At 38.3% G+C, this 18796-nt stretch overlaps 1 protein-coding gene across 1 annotated transcript in view; it reads right to left on the bottom strand.

The window, feature by feature from the left end:
• PUM3 (pumilio RNA binding family member 3) overlaps nucleotides 1-18796 on the bottom strand; it is a 45619-nt gene that overhangs the window by 11036 nt on the left and 15787 nt on the right. The window contains exons 11-14 of the mRNA XM_028117403.2: nucleotides 16841-16939; nucleotides 15911-15964; nucleotides 12263-12343; nucleotides 4503-4645 (exon numbers count right to left, since the gene is read on the bottom strand). Coding sequence (XP_027973204.1) covers nucleotides 4503-4645; nucleotides 12263-12343; nucleotides 15911-15964; nucleotides 16841-16939 — 377 coding nt within the window. The remainder of the gene's footprint in view (nucleotides 1-4502; nucleotides 4646-12262; nucleotides 12344-15910; nucleotides 15965-16840; nucleotides 16940-18796) is intronic.

Genomic DNA, 18796 nt, shown 5'->3' with positions numbered 1-18796 from the left:
GAAATTCAGCACCACTAAACCAGGCCTACAAGAAATGTTAAAGTGGACTCTAAGTGGAAAGGAAAGACCATAAGCAGAATTAAGAAAAGTAGGAAGCATAAAAGCAGGAAAATTAAGTAAATCTATAAAAATCAGTCATGGGAGTCACAAAATAAAAGGATGTAAAGTATAACACCACACACCTAAAATGAGAGGGGGGAGGGGAAACCTATCAAATTTAGCGCTTCTAGAATGGGTTCCAACTTAAGTGACCATCAACTTAACACAGACTGCTATATGCATAAGATGTCATATATAAACCTAATGATAACCACAATTCAAAAACCAGTAATAGATATGAACAGAATAAAGAAAAAGGAATCCAAGTATATCACTAAACAAAGCTAACAAACTGTGAAAGAAAAGAGTAAGAAAAGGAACCGAGAACTACAAAAACCATAAAACAAGTAACAAAAGGCATTAAGTACATATCCATCAAAACGTACTTTGAATGTATATGGACTAAACACTCCAATCAAAAGACACAGGTTGACAGATGTACAAAAAAAGACCCATCTAAACATGGCCTACAAGACTCACTTCAGACTTAAAGACATGCACAATGCAAGTGAAGGGACGGAAAAACATTCATCACGGAAATGGAAGTAAAAAGATAGCTGGGGTAGAAATGCTTATATCCAACAAAATGGACTTTAAAACAAAGACTGCAACAAGAGACAAATGAGGATACTAAATAATTATTAAGGGGACAATCCAACAAGAAGACATAACAATTGTAAATATCTATGCACCCAATGTGGGAGCACCCAAATACATAAAGCGGTTAATAACAGACATAAAGGAAGTAATCGAAAGTAATACAAGAATAGTAGGGGAATCAACCACAAGAAAAAATCTGGAAAGAACACGAATACATGGAGATTAAATAACATGATACTAAACAATGAATAGGTCAACCAAGAGGTCAAAGAAGAAATCAAAAAATGCTAGGAGACAAATGAAAATGAAGACACAACAATCCCCAATCTTTGGGATGTAGCAAAAGCGGTGCTAAGAGGTAAATATAAGCAATACTGACCTGCCTCAAGAAGCAAGAAACATCTCAAAAAGACAATCTAACCTTACACCTAAGAGAGCTAGAAAAAAGAACAAAGAAAACCCAAACCAGTAGAAGGGAGCAAATACTAAAATCTGAACAGAAATAAACAAAATAGAAACTAAAAAAAAAAAAAAAAAAAAAAAAATCAATGAGACCAGGAACTGATTCTTTGAAAAGATGAACAAATTAGTAAACTGTTAGCCACTCATCAAAAAAAGAGAGGGCTCAAATAATAAAAATCGGAAATTAAAGAGGAGAAATAACAACCCACACTACAGAAATACAGAGGATTACAAGAGGATCTTATGAAAAATTAAATGCCCACAAACTGGACAACCTATAAGAAATGGATAAATTCCCAGAAACATATAACCTCCCAAAACTAAAACCGGAAGAAATAGAAAATTTGAACAGGCTGACTACCAGCAATGAAACTGAAAGAGTAATCAAAAAATTTCCAACACACAAAAGTCCAGGACCAGATGGCTTCACTGGTGAATTTCTACTAAACATTTAATGAAGAGTTAATACCTATTCTTTTCAAACTATTCCAAAAAATAGAAGGAAAGCTTCTAAATTCATTCTGTAAGGCCAGAATTACCCTGACACCAAACCAGATAAAGGCAACTACAAAAAAGAAAATCACAGGCCAATCCCTCTGATAAACACAGATGCAAAAATCCTCAATAACATATTAGCAAACCAAATCCATTAACACATTAAAAGAAAATCATCCTCCACAATCTAGTGGGAATTATTTTTGGGATGCAAGGGTGGTTCAATATTCACAAATCAATCAACATGATACATCACAGAAACAAGAGAAAGGATAAAAACCATATGATCCTTTCAATAAATGCAGAAAAAGCATCTGACAAAGTACAACATCCATTCATGATAGAAACCCTCAACAAAGTAGGTTTAGAGGGAACATACCTCAACATAATAAAGCCCATATATTAAAAACCCACGGCTAACATCATCTTCAATGATGAAAAACTGAGAGCTTTACCCTAAGATCAGGAACAAGACAAGGATGTCCACTCTCACTACTTTTATTCAACAGAGTACTGGAAGTGCTAGCCACTGCACTGAGACAACATAAAGAAATAAAAGGAATCCAAATAAGGAAGAAGAAAAACGTTCACTATTTGCAGATGACATGATGCTATATCGAGTAAACCTTAAAGACTCCACCAAAAAACTACTAGACCTGATAGATGAATTCAGTAAGGTTGCAGGATACAAAATCAATATACAGAAGTCTGTTGCATTTCTATACACTAATAATGAAGTAATAGAAAGATTAAGAGAACAATTCCATTTACAATTGCACCAACAAGAAGAAAATACATAGGAATAAACTTAAACAAGGAGATGAAAGACCTGTACTCTGAAAATTATAAAACACTGATGAAAGAAATTGAAGGTGACACAAATGGAAAGATAGTCTGTGCTCATGAACTGGAAGAACAAATATTGTTAAAATGTCCATACTACCCAAAGCAATCTACAGATGTAATGCAATCCCTATCAAAATACCAACAGCATTTTTCCCCTAACTTGAACAAATAATCCTAAAATTTGTATGAAACTACAAAAGACCCTGAATAGCCAAAGCAATCTTGAAAAAGAATACAACTGGAGGTATCGCAATCCCAGATTTAAAGATACACTACAAAGCTGTAGTAATCAAAACAGTAAGATACTGACACAAAAACAGACACATAGATCGATGAAAAAGAATAGAGAGCCCAGAAATAAACCCACAATTATAGGGTCAATTAATCTTCAACAAAGGATTGTGAGGCAAGAATATGCAATGGGAAAAGAACAGTCTCTTCAACAAAGGTGTTGGGAAAACGGGACAGCTGCATGCAAAAGAATGAAGCTGGACCACTTTCTTACACCATACACAAAAATAAACTCAAAACAGATTAAGGACCTAAACGTAAGACCCGAAATCACAAAAATCCAAGAACAAAACATAGGCAGTAATTTCTCTGACATCGGCCGTAGCAACTTTTTTCTAGATACGCCTCTTGAGGCAAGAGAAAGGAAAGCTAGAATAAACTAAAAATAAAAAAGCTCTGCACAGCAAAGGAAATAATCAATAAAACTAAGACAACCTACGGAGTGAGAGAAGATATTTGCAAGTGACATATCTGATAATGGGTTAGTATTCAAAATATATAAAGAACTTACACAACTCAACACCAGAAAAACAATAAAAATGGACAGAAGATATGAATAGACATTTCTCCAAAGAAGCCATCCGGATGGCCAACAAATGAAAAGATGCTCAATATCACTCATCATCAGGAAAGAGCAAATCAAAATCACAACGAGATACTACCTCATATCTGTCAAGATCAATGACACGAGAAACAAGTTTTGGTGAGGATGTGGAGAAAAAGGAACTCTTGTGCACTGTTGGTGGGAATGCAAACTGGGGCAGCCACTGTAGGGAAACAGTAGGGACATTCCTCAAAAAATTACAAATAGAAGTACCTTATGACCCCGTAATCCCATTACTAGGTATTTACCCAAAGAATATGAAAACACTAATTTGAAAAGATACATGCACCCTTATGTTTAGTGCAGCATTATTTACGACAGCCAAATTACGAAGGCAGCACACAAGTGTCCACTGATTGATGAATGGATAAAGAAGAGGTAGTATACATATAATGGAATATCATTCAGCCATAAAAAAAAAAAGATTGAGAGCTTGCCATCTGCAACAACATGGATGGCTCTACAGGGTAGAATGCTTAGTGAAAATAAGTCGTCAGAGAAAGATAAACACCATATGATTTCGTTCGCATGTAGAATTTAAGAAACCAAATGAACATGGAAAAAAAAAGAGACAATCCGAAAACCAGACTCTCAACTCTAGAGAACAAACGAAGTGTTACCATGGGGGGGGGGGGTAAAATAGGTGAAGTGGATTAAAAAGCACACTTAACATGACGAGCACAGAGTAATGTACAGAACTGTTCAATCACTACATGGTACACCTGAAGCTAATATAACACTGTATGTTAACTATACCTGAGTTAAAAAAACAAAACAACAAACCTCAAAAAAATTGCTATAGCTTAAACTGAACAAATAAATAGCAAAACCAAGCCAAACCACATACACTGAGCATCTACTACGTGCCAGGCACTCAGAGGTACTCTTTTGGCATGATACTTTTATTTCTTTTCCAGATAAAAGCTTTAAGAATCTGTCAAAATGACAGGCTTAAAAACAGGGTTCACCTTCTGAGTTTTAAGCAGAGAAGCAGCACGACAGAGGTATGCATGCATGAGCATATTTCTGGAAACGTCAGCTACTCGAAACTAAGAAGCAAGCAGAGCAGGGGAACAAAGGGCTCTGGTGACCCAACTCTTCTCACCTGTGTGCATTGCCGTCTCCTTTCTGTAGAACCTCAATGATTTCTCGCACCGTATGTGCAGGATCTCGGGGGCTCAGTAAATACAACAGGACCTTCCTTCCATATTTGTCATTTACTATGTTAGGCAAAGAACTAATAATTTCCTGGAAAATTAAAGAAACAAAAAATGAACCTATGTGCTTAAAATGATGTACACTTGAAATCTGCAGGGTACAGAAGGATCCATGCCTAACTACTTTCTCCTATGCACTTAATAGAAAATGTGGGGCTAATTTTGAAATCTTGTCCTTAAAGCACAAAGACTGATGCTCAGAACCGATTCTGGACTGTGACCAGCATTGCTGAACAAGCCGTTTATATAACTGACCGAGCTCAAGGACTTAGAAAATCTTTACAGGCGTTCTCTTCTTTCACTACGACCAATAGTTCTCAGGACACTTTTACTAGGGACACGGCTTGCTGGGGTCACCGAGCAGATATAGTTAATTTGCAGCTGCTTTACATGTAGAATCTGCATCGATGAAGAACATTCTTATTAGAATTTCCCCACTGAGATGTATGTGGAGAGAGATAAAGGAACTCTGTTACATCGAACAAGTGAATAAAGGCTTTTAACATTAGTTGCTTATTCATGGCAAATGAAGGCTGTTTAAGTATTGCATTGAAAACAAAACTAGGGGGACGGGGATCAATGCAGAAAGAGTCCACGGAGCAGTTACAAATAATTACGCTCTATGACATTTCCAATCAACTTCCCAAGAACAATAATCTCCTTTTCTAGTTGTCTGAATTGAACTGACAAAGGCAATGTCATCCCCACCCCAGCTAAGCTCCTGTGTAAATGCGCTGATGTTCTCAAAGTCACGGTTTAAAAATTCCTTTATTCTTAAAAAAAAAAAAAAATCCTTTATTCTTAATAGAGAATCTGCAACAGAAAAAAAAAATCGTGTTTTCCCCTCTAAAATTCCTAATCCTTGCAACAAGCCTAATAGATATTCACAGCCATAGGTGTTTGCGCAGCACAGATCTGGCACAACAGGCTGGGGCCACAGAAAGAATTCCGTGCAAGTCCTCAGGTTTACAGATGAGGGACCCATGAAGGGGAGAAGTGACCTGCTAGGGGACACAGCGTGTCAGTGGCGGGGCTCTCACTCATCTTGGTCCCCTGACTCCATGGAAGGGAATTCTCCGTGAGATAATATACTCAGATGTGCTATTTTCTTAAGTAACCATTGATTATAATGAGATTAATAACTTAATGCAAGGAACCAAGTTAAAATGAAGTTGGTCATCGAGGAGATCCCAATAGTACAAAATTTGTGGCCCCAAGGTTGGCAATGCAACTCCAGAATCCACACACCACAGTTCTCTTTTTAAAATCCCAACCTTCCCTCATTGTCTGCACAAAAGTATACTGCGCTTCCTAAAATTAATAATAGCAGCTAGCACTTGTTAGGCACTTAGAGGAACCAGATCCAATGTGAAGAGCAGTATACCCATTATCCTAAATACTTTTCGCAACACCATGACAGAGGGATTATAGTTACCTTCATTTTACTAATAAGAAGCCCAAGGTTTAGATAAGTGACTTGTAGTAGATGTGTAAAGGTCACTCATCCAGGACATGGCTGACCCAAGACCATGGGTTTCCATGGTTTTAAACCCCACTGTACTCTTATTTTTTGAAGATGTTTAAGGTCACATATGAAGATCTCCTCATACAACGTAAAGGTTTGTAGAGAAGAGGTGCAAAAGATCTAACCATCTCGAAATGTGTATGAATTTCAACCATCCAGGAAAAAAAGAACTTAAAATTTCAGTAAGAAAAGGAAGAGAGAAAAAAATGTTCATATCTTATCATGAGGGAGGGAGCTCTTTTGTAATCTCAAGGTATAACATGTCCCAAAGTGGGCTCAGGATACGTATTTTTTATAATGAAGCATTTGGTACCACAGATATAGGTTACCTTTAGTGTGGTCTTCCAATTTAAGGTTTAACCAACTCATAAAAGACAGATGCTTTAATTTGTTGATACATAGCTTAGGTCAATTCCTACGATCATTAACCCGCCCCCGCCAAGTTGCTGTCCTTAAGAAAACCACCCTGGGGTATAATATCTTTAGAGCAATTGCTTTTTTGAAAAACAAAAAAACCCAAAAAATCAAAAACCAAAACAAAACCAACAAAACCAAACCCCAGGGGAGTATGCAGTAAAGAGCTACAAGTGGCTGCTGATTTATTTCTAATTAAAAGTTTTTTCCTTTGGTGTGAAGAGGAAAAGGGGAGACATGAAGCCAGCAACGTAATCCTCAACGTACTTCATCCGCAGAGGCGGCACTTAAGGGCTAGTACAACGCACACGGTTTGGACAGAAAGGGCTTCACCTCAACACAAGAAGCTAGGGCTTCCAAAATACACACAAAACCCAAGCACAGATACTACGTAGGACTAGTCCCCAACTTGACTGAACTTTTCCTTCCTTTCAGTCAGTCATTAGGAAATTCAGAATCTAAACTTATGTTCTAAATTTAAGGTTTTTAAACGAGTGCAATGTTTATAAACTGACAATCATATGAAACTAAAAAAACCTTTACTTAAAAAAATGTGGTATCATTAGGGGCGCCTGGGTGGCTCAGTTGGTGAAGCCGAGTTTTGCTTTCGACTCGGGTCATGATCTCAGGGGCGTGGGATCCAGCTGCGTGTGGGGCTCCCCGTGGAGCTCTGCGCTGGGTGTGGAGCCTGCTTGGGATTCTCTCTCCTCCCTCCCTCTGCCCCGCCCCACCTTAAAAAAATGTGATGTCATTTAATTCTCCCCATCTCACTCTCATCCAGCTTTCCTACCGTCAAAAACATTCATCTTGGAAAAAATAAAATAGAATGAGCATGGCTACGTTACGGAGTACTGATGCATTTCTCTTTAACGCGGATTACAGAGAAGGAGAGAAATTTCTAGATGATCCCCGCAAAACACTAATGAGTACAGTAACATGTAGAAATAGGTAAGGGGTAGCTATGGCACAGGTGACCGTGTGCTGGATTCGATCTTTGGGCTCAAGCTGCGTAGCCTTTGGCAAATCAGCTAACCTCTCTGCCTATCAACTCCCTCATCTGTAGAAGGAAATGATACACCTTCCTCACTTGTGGGTTGTTAGCAGGAGCAAATGAGAAAATTCACACTGCAAACTGAAAAGTGCTATAAAGTAATTTATGTCCATGTTAAAAACACACCTCTCAATTTACAGGATCTTTAACTGTGAAATTAAGTAAAGCTGCTGGGGTCATGATTTTGGCATCCTCGAGAGAGAGAACCCCCAACAACGAAGGTTCAAGTTTAAAGGTTTTCGACTCAGCTATCCCTCTTACAAGAATTAACATAGAGAAAATCCCAAGGCCCGTTTGTTGTAACTTCTTGGTGTGCTTCACTCTAGAGCAGGCGTGTGGATGGGAGCAGACTGCGGTGGAAGAATGAAACCCCTCCCTCTGAAGACATGTTTGCCCAGTTCTGACTGTCCAACTTGTGTTGGACCCTTATGAGAATCACAGGCATTCTTGTTTTGCCAACCCTCTTTTAAAAAGGAAAAGTAAGGGTCACGATAAAGGGTGTACCCTGGAAGCAGGGTCAGAGCGCACGTCTTGAACTTTTGGTGGAAGGAGGGCATGCAGAAAGCAGCGCACGATACCGAGAACAGAGCCTGGGGTGGTGCGTGCGGGACTGGCAAGAGATGCAAGCTGGCCGTAACCTACAAGAGCCAAAATCTACTGGAAGAGGCAAGAGAAATGTAATAAAAAGAGAATACCAATGGGAGGTAAAGAACGGAGAAGTATAAAAGGAAGATCGCCAGGCAAGGACTGCAGCCCCTTAAGTGCTTCTTTTAAACCTATGGTGATTCCGTCCAGAAGTACACCTCTTTGACTGTAAGCACACAACTGGAAGATAGAGTTTAATGAGTGTCATTTCAGTTTTGCAAGATGAAAAAGTTCTGGAGATTGGCTCCACAACAACGCGCATACGCTTGACTACTGAACTTCAAAATGCTGGGAGTTTCTCTCTCCATCCCCTTCACCAATGTCGTCCATTCCACCTCCCCACCCCCCTGCCCTGGTAACCATCAGTCTGTTCTCTGTATTTATGAGTGTATTTCTGATGTTTGTTTACTTGTTGTTACAAAATGAGTAAGTCACAGGGCTGTAGAGTCCAGCACAGGGAACTGAGTCGGCAATATTGTAATAGCCTTGTATGGTGACCCATGGTGACTACATTCACCATGGTGAGCACAGAGTAATGTATGTAATTGTCCAATCACTATGCTGTACACCTGGAACTAATAAAATAGTGTATGCCAACCTTACTTCAATAAAAAAAAGTGTGCAAAAAAAGGGGGGGGAAGGATAAGATGGTAAATTTTTTATTATGTGTATTTTACCACAATGAAAAGTAAACAAAAACAAAACCAGGAGAATCTATCACTGTGGAGCTCAGATTCCCAGAAGCTGGCAGCTACCACCCTGGACAGGTAGCTCTGGCCTCTCCTTTCCCCACAGCCCACCCCCCACACCTGGCCCGCCTCCTCGTTTACCTGCCCGGAGCCCGGGCCACATCACCATCAACTGCTAAATGAACGGATGGCAGAGACTAACTATAGGAGCTGCAAGGATGGGGAGACCAGATAAGAAACTGAACTGGTGCTTCTTCTTGAAAGAGAGAAAGAAGAGTGTTTATTAGGCTATGACTTCAACCTGACATTTCAGGAAACCCAGTTACTCTAAGCCGAATGCTTAGCAACACTAAGCCATCTTGGCTATTTTTAAAAGCACTGCATAATGCAACAGGTTTTGTAGTGGCTGGGTGGGAAATATAGCATGTGACTCTATATAAACATATGTGCAGTGTATCTGGCAACCCATCGATTGTGCTAAGTAAATGCCTTAGAAAAAATAAAATTTGAATAGCAAAAAATAATGAAAATTTCAATGTTTTAAAAACTGTAAACAATCTAAGTCTCTATCAACAGAAAGAGGGAAAAATAATTTACGGTATACTCATAGAATACTATTTGGCACTGAAAGTCGGTGATTTAGAATCGGGTGGGCAAACCATGGCCCATGGGTCAAATCCAACCTGCAGCTTGTTTTCACACATCCTATGAGGTAAGAATGTTTTTTTGTATTTTAAACGTCGCTAAAAATAAACAAAACTAAACTAAAAACCCAAGAATAGGCGACAGAGATCATATAATGGCTCACAAAGCTTAAAATAATTACAACCTGGCCTTTTATGAAAAAAAAAAAAAAAAAAAGACGTGCCAAGCCCAATGAATCTCACAGACATAATGCCAAAAGAAAAAAGCAAGTCGCAGAAGAAAACATACATCGCTTACATAGAATTTGTAAACATGCAAAACAGTACCATATTCATCTACATATAGAGAAAGGATGAGGAACTGTATGCAAACAATACATAACAAAACTCATCACAGTGGGTATGGGCGGGGGCGGACAGCCAATCAGGGACAGGCACACAGAAGGCTTGAACTTAAAGTGTGTTTGTCAAGTTTTACTTCTTTGTCAGATGGTGGGAGGCTGGGTGTTTGCTGTATTATTCTTAGTACCTCCCTGTATATTTAAAAGATAATAAATTTTAAAACACGCAGCAATACTTATTCCTTTTCAAACAACAACTTGTCAGTGCACTTCTCTCCTTTTCAGAGGAACGCTGCTATCAAAGCAGCTGCATCATACCAACAATTCCAGGGGTAAATGGATCAAATTTTACAAGCATGTTTATTCTGGAAAGGCAACTGGGTGGGAAAAGATGAGGGCTCGGCTGACCCGGCTGTGATTTCGACCTGACATTTCAGGAAGCCTGGTTACCCTGAACAGAGTGCTTATTAGCAACGCTATGCTTTCTTGGGTATTCTTAAAAAGCACTGAATACTGCAACAGGTTTTGTGGTGGTGGGAAAGACGCAACAGCAATTAGCGTTCCTGGATTTTATCACCAGCTATATAGTTTAATGATACACAGAACCTGCTGAGCGTTTTGTCAGTTAGAAGCAAGAGTTCAGCACATCAGGCCATTCTCAGGGAAAGCTGCCCTAAGTATGAGAAAGTCATTAGGAATGTAGCTCAAGTAGTTGTGGGAATCAAACCGATAAGCACAAGGAATTAAAACTGTTTCAAGAGCAACTTCAAGTGGGATGAATGTTTAGAAAAAATTAATCTAGCAGACAATGGTGGTAAATTCTGAAGGAAGTCTGGTTTCTCTGGAAATCCATTGGGAACACTTATGCAAATTTTAGTTGTCGTGAAAATATTAAACAAAAGCAAACTTTCAATAGCCCAGCCCGTTTCCATTTTCATGAAACAACTTTATTCATTTTGCCAATTTATGGCCTCACATCTCTGTCACCAGAATGAAAAACAACCATTATTGATTGGAGTCAAAAGGGTAATAAAGTCACAAGGAACATGCCAAAATACTCTGTCTGTGACATGAAAGTCTTGCCAACTCGTTTCTTCCCACAATCCTATCCCAAAGAAAGTCATCGCAATCTTAAAACAGTCAAGGGGAAAGTTGGAACATGACAGCAAGGGCATGAGAAATTCACACACACTGGGACCCACGGCTGGCACCTAACCCTCGCCAGCCCGTTTTCCCACTACACCAGCTCTGCTCTTCTAGAAAGGCTGCAGAGAGAGGCCACAGCACCCCCACGTGCCAACAGGTAAAGTCTCTTTCTGAACATCCACATGGCTTCTCCCTGATCACTGGTGGGAAAGTAGCTTTTGTCACTAAGATCTCCCCCAAGGGCCCCATCTGTGTTTATCCAACAAAGGTCTGCATAACGCCTAGATGAATAATCCAGGTCTGTACAGATCATACGGTTTTAAGAATGTTTCTAACTTTGGTCACTGCTACCAATGTTGCAACTGCTTATCCCCACCCCTGCAACCTCTATCACAAAGCCCACGCCACTTGCACACCAGAAAGAGAGGAAAGGGAGAAAGGATTACATATTCAGAAGTCAGAAAAAGAGGCAAGCACTGAAAAATGCAGTTCTTACTCCGAAGTGCTTTTACCCAAAGGACAACAGTTTTTCTGAGGGCCAACTCAGGGTTAAATGAACTGCATTTAATTATTACCACTCTGTGGTCACTGTACCACGCTAGAAGGAATTGCTGAAATGAAAAAAGAAAGCTGGTCTGTTAATTTTGGTAAGAATTTTTAAAAGGACTCTGAAAAAGCTTTCATAAAAGCTCTAAGGAGTTTCACAACTGAGTGAGTTTTATCAGTTTTTCTTCTCCAGCTCCGACCAGCCCCGATGCAATGATAAACTAGGTAACTGGGCAGAAGTAGTTTCTCCAAAGGCACAAGGAGAGAAAGGACATCCTCTGCCTGTTGAGTCCCTGAATAACTGCAGAATTACGATGGCAATGAATTTCTGATCACACCTCAACACCGTATTGCTCATTTTTTATTTAGCACATCATGTGGTGGTCAAAAAGCCATGTGATCCTAATGTAAGCAGTCTTTTGCCAAATTAAATATTAATCATTAGTATCAAGTTACAAGATTGTGGTTTATACAGGAGAAAAGCAAATGCCCCAAAACAGAACTGAGACAACTAAAAAAAAAAATAACAAAATACCAGTAGAAAGCACACTTCACCGTCTTTACACATACCGGTGTAAAATCAAACTGACATAGTTGCAAACAACATATCAATTTAACGTATAGGCAAGACCATCAGAATTACTTACTGATATGATTATCTGCTTCACAAGCTTAGTATCATCGATACAATCAAATGCTGCCAGTAAGACCAAATGGGAGTACTGGCCCTGTAAGAAATGGAAGCCAGGGAAGGTTAGAAAAATATACTGCTTCTCCCTTTTATTCCCCCCATGGAGGCACTTTACAAAGGTTATCAACCTGACAACTGTCTACCATAACACAAACAAGACAGATAAAAAAGCCATTCAAAGGAACTTCCTCTCTTATCAGGACCTACTTAATTATATTCTAAGTTGATTTAAAAAAAACAAAGAAAAACAAAAGCACATTCTTCAATATCAAATAGCCGAGGCTCATTTTTCTTTTTAACTGACCCGGATATAACACCTCTCAAAAACAGGTATCCTGTTAATAAATAACTACTTGAAAATTACACTAAAAAATTCAAGCATAAGTGAAAAAAAAAAAAAACCCAACAATGTAAAACTATGTATATATGTATACATACAGAACTTTAATCATGAAAAAGAAAGCATATAAACTCAGATAGAATCACACATACAGTACAAAATATACATAGTATGTGTACCAAGGAAATCATGGAAGGAAAAACACTGTAATGTGATAGTCACCTCTGAGTTAAAGGATTATAAATGATTTTTCATTTTCTTTTGTATACTAATTTCTTCAAAATAATCCTATATAATCAGAACAGAAATACTGAAATAATAAACCAGAAGAATATACTTAGAACTGACTATGAGAATCAGATAAAAGTAACCGCTTTTAAAAAAAGTATAGCAGCACAAGATCAAAAAATATACATTGTGGGGGCGCCTGGGTGGCTCAGTTGGTTAAGCGACTGCCTGGAGTCCCGGGATCGAGTCCCGCATCGGGCATCGGGCTCCCTGCTCGGCAGGAGTCTGCTTCTCCCTCTGACCCTCCCCCATCTCATGCTCTCTCTCTCTCTCTCAAATAAATAAATAAATAAATAATAAAAAATTTTAAAAAATATATACATTGTGACTTTCACAATGGTCATCTCTTGAAATAACAGAATTACTTCTGTGATGCTGACATTTTTCTAAAGTTTAAGAACTTCTACTTTATGACAAAAAAGAAAAAAAGTGTTTTCAGAGCTTGTGGCATATTCTTTTTGTATCCTAGATAATGATAGCAATCTTTTACTTTGAGAAGGGTATCTGACTTCTGGTAACACTCATTCAGAGCCAGGTCTAAAGAACATGGCAGGTAATAATGTTTCAGTTAGAAACAAACTGGAGAAAAATAACAACAAAGGTCTAACATCTTTACCACATAAAGACCAACGCTCTACTAAAAATGGACAAAGAACAGGAAGAGTCAGTTCACAGAAAAAAAGGGACAAGTGGCTTTAAGCATATGAAATAATACTGATTAAGGACAATAAAGCAATGAAATACCATTTTCCACCTATCATCTAGGCAAAAGTGAAAACCTCTGCTAACATACTAATTTGGCAAAAGTCTGGGAAAAAGCAGGCGCACTTCTTTGTCGTTGGTGAGAATGTACAGTGGCTCAACTTCTTCGAAGAGCAACTGACGACATTTATAAAAATTTAAAGTGCATGTATTTTCTGATCTAACAATTCCATTTCTAGGGCTTTATCTTACAGACGTGCTTTCAGAAATGCACAAAGGAGTTCTTGAGTACTATCTGAAATAACAAAAAACTAGAAACTACCCAAGTGCCCAACAGCAGGGACTGGCTTAAGTGAATTATGTAACTCATATAATAAAACATTATCTAGTCATCAAAAAGAATGAGGTAGATAAGATGTATGTATCTTGAAATAAAATGACCCCTGAGGTGGACTGAGTGAAGGAAACGAAGTAGAGAACAATGTGCATAGAGTACAGAACCACTGGTCTCTGACTTTTTGAAGTTCCACATGCAGAAACATGCCCAAACACAAAATATCTCTGGATGAATACAGGAGAACTGGAACTGAATTTAAGTGAGAAAAAGACAATTCCACAATTTCAGTTGGAGCTTTTAATACACTTTTCAGCAACTGATAGACCTAGCTAAGATACATCAGTAAAAACACTGATGGTATGAACAACACTATTAACTACCTTGATTTAATTGACATTTGCAGAGTACCACACACACCGATTCCACAAAATAAGTTCTTCTCAAGATACTGCGAAAGACCATATGTTGTGCCACAAAATTAGTCTTTAAAAATTTAAAAGGATCGAAATAATAGAGTATGTCAGGAATCCCCAATATTTGGAAATGTAAACACTTCTAAATAACCATAAATCAAATCCATGGGTATTATTAGTTTATCTCCCCTCTTTAGAGACAACTCCTTGAGATGCAAAAGGCACTGCACTGTTAATTTCTCATTACCATCATAATGCCCTGCTGGGATTAGGTTCTCAAAGACAAAAAAACCAAAAACAAAAACAAAACTGTTTATACAACTAAACTGTAAAATTAGAACAATCTAATTTTATTATTTAATGATATCTTCTACTAGTAATACTTTTTAGAATTTTCTATTAACATTCTATTTTTATTCATTTCTAATTTAAAATACTCAAATTAAAATGTTATACCGAAGATTTACTTAATGGTGAATAATGAATAATAAAATCTTGTCATACTCTGGAAACAACTCCCTAGAGAATCTCTTCTTTAATTTTGTTACAGACAAGTGAGCTGCCTTCCACATGGCCTTACATGCTCTCTCTAGTCTCCAGCCCTACAGAAGATGACAGGTACGTATATGGTCACCAAGCAGCAGCTTATCTGTGTTTGAAGCAGCATTGACTAAATCAAGTATTCACCAGATGTTAGCAGTTCTCATGGGATTTTTCGTAGGAAATAGTTATCACCAATTTTAGTTCCCCAGTAAATTAGAAGCTTAAACATATAAAGTAACCCAAAAATGAAAAAACGTTCACTACTACATACATTCCTGGAAAACTGTTTAGTATTTAAATACACAGAGATACTATTTTTTTGAGGCAATTAATTCCTTAGAAAAATCTTTTCGTATCCTCTATAATTTCATCTGGAGAGCTGTTACAGCATCTCCAAAGGATCCCAAAGAACTATAAAACTTACAAATTTATTCTAGGCAGTAATTTCCATGTTTAATAACATAATTGGACAAATTCACTGAAGAAGTAAATATCAGGACTTCAAAAAATATCTACTAGAAATGGAAAACTGTCACAGTCAGATGTTAAATGAAAAAAAGGGGAAATCTTAGTGTAAATTTAATATCATTAAAATACAGGCATATGCGTAAAGACGGTAATAAAACAATGAACAATTTTCTTCTTGGCAATTTTCTGCAGTTTTCAAATATTCTATAATAGACATGATTTCATTTTATTATTAAAATTAACTAAAAGAGGGACACCTGGGTGGCTCAGTCGTTAAGTGTCTGCCTTCGGCTCAGGTCATGATCCCAGGGTCCTGGGATCGAGCCCTGCATCGGGCTCCCTGCTCCGCAGGAAGCCTGCTTCTCCCTCTCCCACTCCCCCTGCTTGTGTTCCCTCTCTCGCTATCTCTCTCTCTGTCAAATAAATAAATAAAAATCTTAAAAAAAAAAAAAAACTAGAAGAAAAGCCAAAATCAAACAAAAACATAACAAATTGTGGTTTTATTATACTTACATTCGCCACCTTTTCAATATAAGTCTTCATTGTTTTCACAATCACTTTCCTGTCCTTTAAAAAGGAAAATTAACTTTTGTTATAACTTCTAGTGACAACTTAATAATTATAGAGTCAAAAATTTTATAGAATACTAAAATTCCCACCAGTCTGGCATACTCTTCACTAGTGAAAACAGTTATGAGCCAGAACAAAAAAAAATGGCAATATGTTTTAAGTCGTTTCAGAACTATTACAACCTCAGAGCTGTTCATGACAACTCACTGAGACATAAAAAAGGAACCATAAATTAGCTGTAAGGCAAATCTAGCAAAAACTACCTTCTTTTAAAACAGTGAGAATGGACAGAACTCTCTCAGTGTCTGAACTGACTTGAGATGCCTAAGAGTGCAGCAGAGACGGTATTCGATACTCGCTGAACGGAAATTAAATTTGTATTCACTTAAAAAGTGGGCAGAGTGCAACTCTTTTAAAGGCAACATTATACCGATCAAGGAAATGAGGAGCATCTCTGTGAAACTTTTGTATTGAACATGATCTTTACCTTTCCCCTCAAAGTAATGAACACCCACATGAGCAAAGGTGTAGCTGCTCATTAGCACCTTGCCTCTCCCGCCCCCATGAAGATCAGTAGATGAGGAATCAAAGAACCCGACAGGTACCCAAACTTCTATAAATGTAAGCCTGGCATAAACATTGCGTTTACTTGCTCGACCGGGTCCCTTCCCACATAAAGACAACTCAAGCTTTTTGTACATTAATGAAAACTCTAGCAAAGAAACCCCAGACCTAAGAAAATCCAGTTCCTGGGAGGCCCCAAGGAGGCACAGCTCTGCGAAGATAACGCTGTTCCTACACACCAGGGCAAAGCCCACAGGCAGGCAGGGGCAAGTCTGAGGGAAGGCGCCTCGGCCCCAAGGGACCGCTCACCTTGGGGGTGCCGTGCCACAGGCAGCGCATGGCCACTCTAGCGCCGTCATGCGTGTGCGCCAGGTAGATCACGGCTTCGCGGATGGCTTCGATCGTCTCCTGCGGAACAAATACCACCGCACTTTATTTTATTCTTTCTTCCTGCCTTCTTAAAATCTGTCCACTGAGGGGCAGTGATGCACGGACGATGAAGGAGAGTACAGGCAGTAAACAACTGAATTTTTCATTTTGTAGAGAAGCATGCAGAAACAACTTCGGTCTGAACGTTTTTTTTCCCCCATCAAGAGCAGCAAGTAGTGGTAGCAATTTCTATTAAGATAGCTGAGTCTTACCAATATCTATGCAAAAAAGTGTATGTGTGTGTAGTATATTCCAAAAGATTTTTCAAGAAAAAGAGATCTAGGAAGTGGCTGTGGTTAAGAAGGGAGTTTTTAACAGTAAAACCAGATAAAATAAATAAAATCTTCTTCCATAAGAGAATCGTGTATATAATGAGCAGAGAACCAAACACTAATTTTGGCTGAAAAAGTTTCTTTTTCAGTTCATCACTGGATTACTTCTAGAAATCATTTTAATAATTCACCATAAAAACACTTAAATAACATTTCCCTAAAAGAAATTAGTCTATTAGACTAGGTCCTCATTTATCAATGACCCCTTTAGTAAAAACCCAGTCAGTAATTTTTTACAAGGTAGTTTAGCTTATTTATAAACTTTCTTCTTCATTGTCAATGTACATAATTTCTTAATTATATCTGGGAGGTCTAGCCTATAGATGTAAATGAGTTCTGACAGCTAAAAGCTGCAGGGCCCCACTTTAGTCCGTTCCTGATTTAAAAATTTATATTAAATCAATAAAATAAACACAAAGTCTCTGACCACAAAAGAGAAAGATGGGTACCTATTTCCATCAGTAAGGAACAAGCGATTTTGTCCTTAACTATTGTTCAATCCTTTCCCAGGATGAGTCTCAAAAACACAGCTCTCAGCTTACCTATGTAAGCTTACAAACGTATTCAAAGCTACCCAGTTGGAGAGTGAAATGCCCCCAGGGCCAGGAAAGATTTGTCTCATTACTGTATATTCACACTAAGTTCCCAATGATTTTTGTGTTATTAATACACGCAACACTAAAAAAAATATTTTCCATCACTGACTATATCCAAGTGCTCATATTCTCACTTCTCCAAATGTAGTCCTGCCTTAATATATCCAGACCAGTCAGAAACTGTGCTCTGCAGAAAAGAGACAGAAATCCCCAAAAGCAGCTGCTATGTTCACTGGACCACAAGCTTAGGTAAACAGCTACTCTTGGAAAAGTCTTTTCTCTGTGTCAATTCTGAGAGGGTCAAAATTCCTATGAATGTTTAATCTGGCATACTTGTTAAAAAGAAGTTAGGGTCATTCTTATGAGTTATCTCTTACTATTGAAATGAGGACAAATGGGCAATGAGTTCAGTTTGATGAGGCAAGCAAGTTCAGGGGACTAAATGGTGAGTTCGCATTTGTATCCCCATCCCTGACTTGAAGGGCGGTACAAACTACCTTCACTGTCCGCTCCTTATCCTGCTAGCCTGTAAGGTCTGGTTTCCATGGTCCACTTAGTTTCATGTAAGTGTCCTCCCCTGACCTTTTAACGTTGACTTTTTTTTTTTTTTATCAGCACAGGTGAATTTCAAACTACCTGAATGCTGAACATCTATTGGTGAGTTAATTTTCAGTATGGTCAGCTGGAGGATAGTGTCTGGTTTATAATCAAAATATAAAAATCCAGTAAGATTGATAAAACTATGGTCAATTCCACTGTCTTCTGGCAAATATCTAAATGGAATTAGTAGGCTTGTTCAAAGGACGTTTAGTGCCTCATCTTCTCTAAATAAGGAAATAGGGGCACCAGGGTGGCTCAGTCGGCCAAGTGTCTGACTCTCGATCTCAGCTCAGGTCATGAAATCGAGC

Source organism: Eumetopias jubatus, unplaced genomic scaffold (assembly GCF_037043125.1).
Source record: "Eumetopias jubatus isolate StellerSeaLion01/CBP00866 unplaced genomic scaffold, mEumJub1_p1.0 scaffold_15, whole genome shotgun sequence".
In the NCBI taxonomy this organism is placed as follows: domain Eukaryota; kingdom Metazoa; phylum Chordata; class Mammalia; order Carnivora; family Otariidae; genus Eumetopias; species Eumetopias jubatus.
Note: the sequence above shows the minus strand (reverse complement) of the source record. Positions and strands in the feature narration are given on the sequence as shown.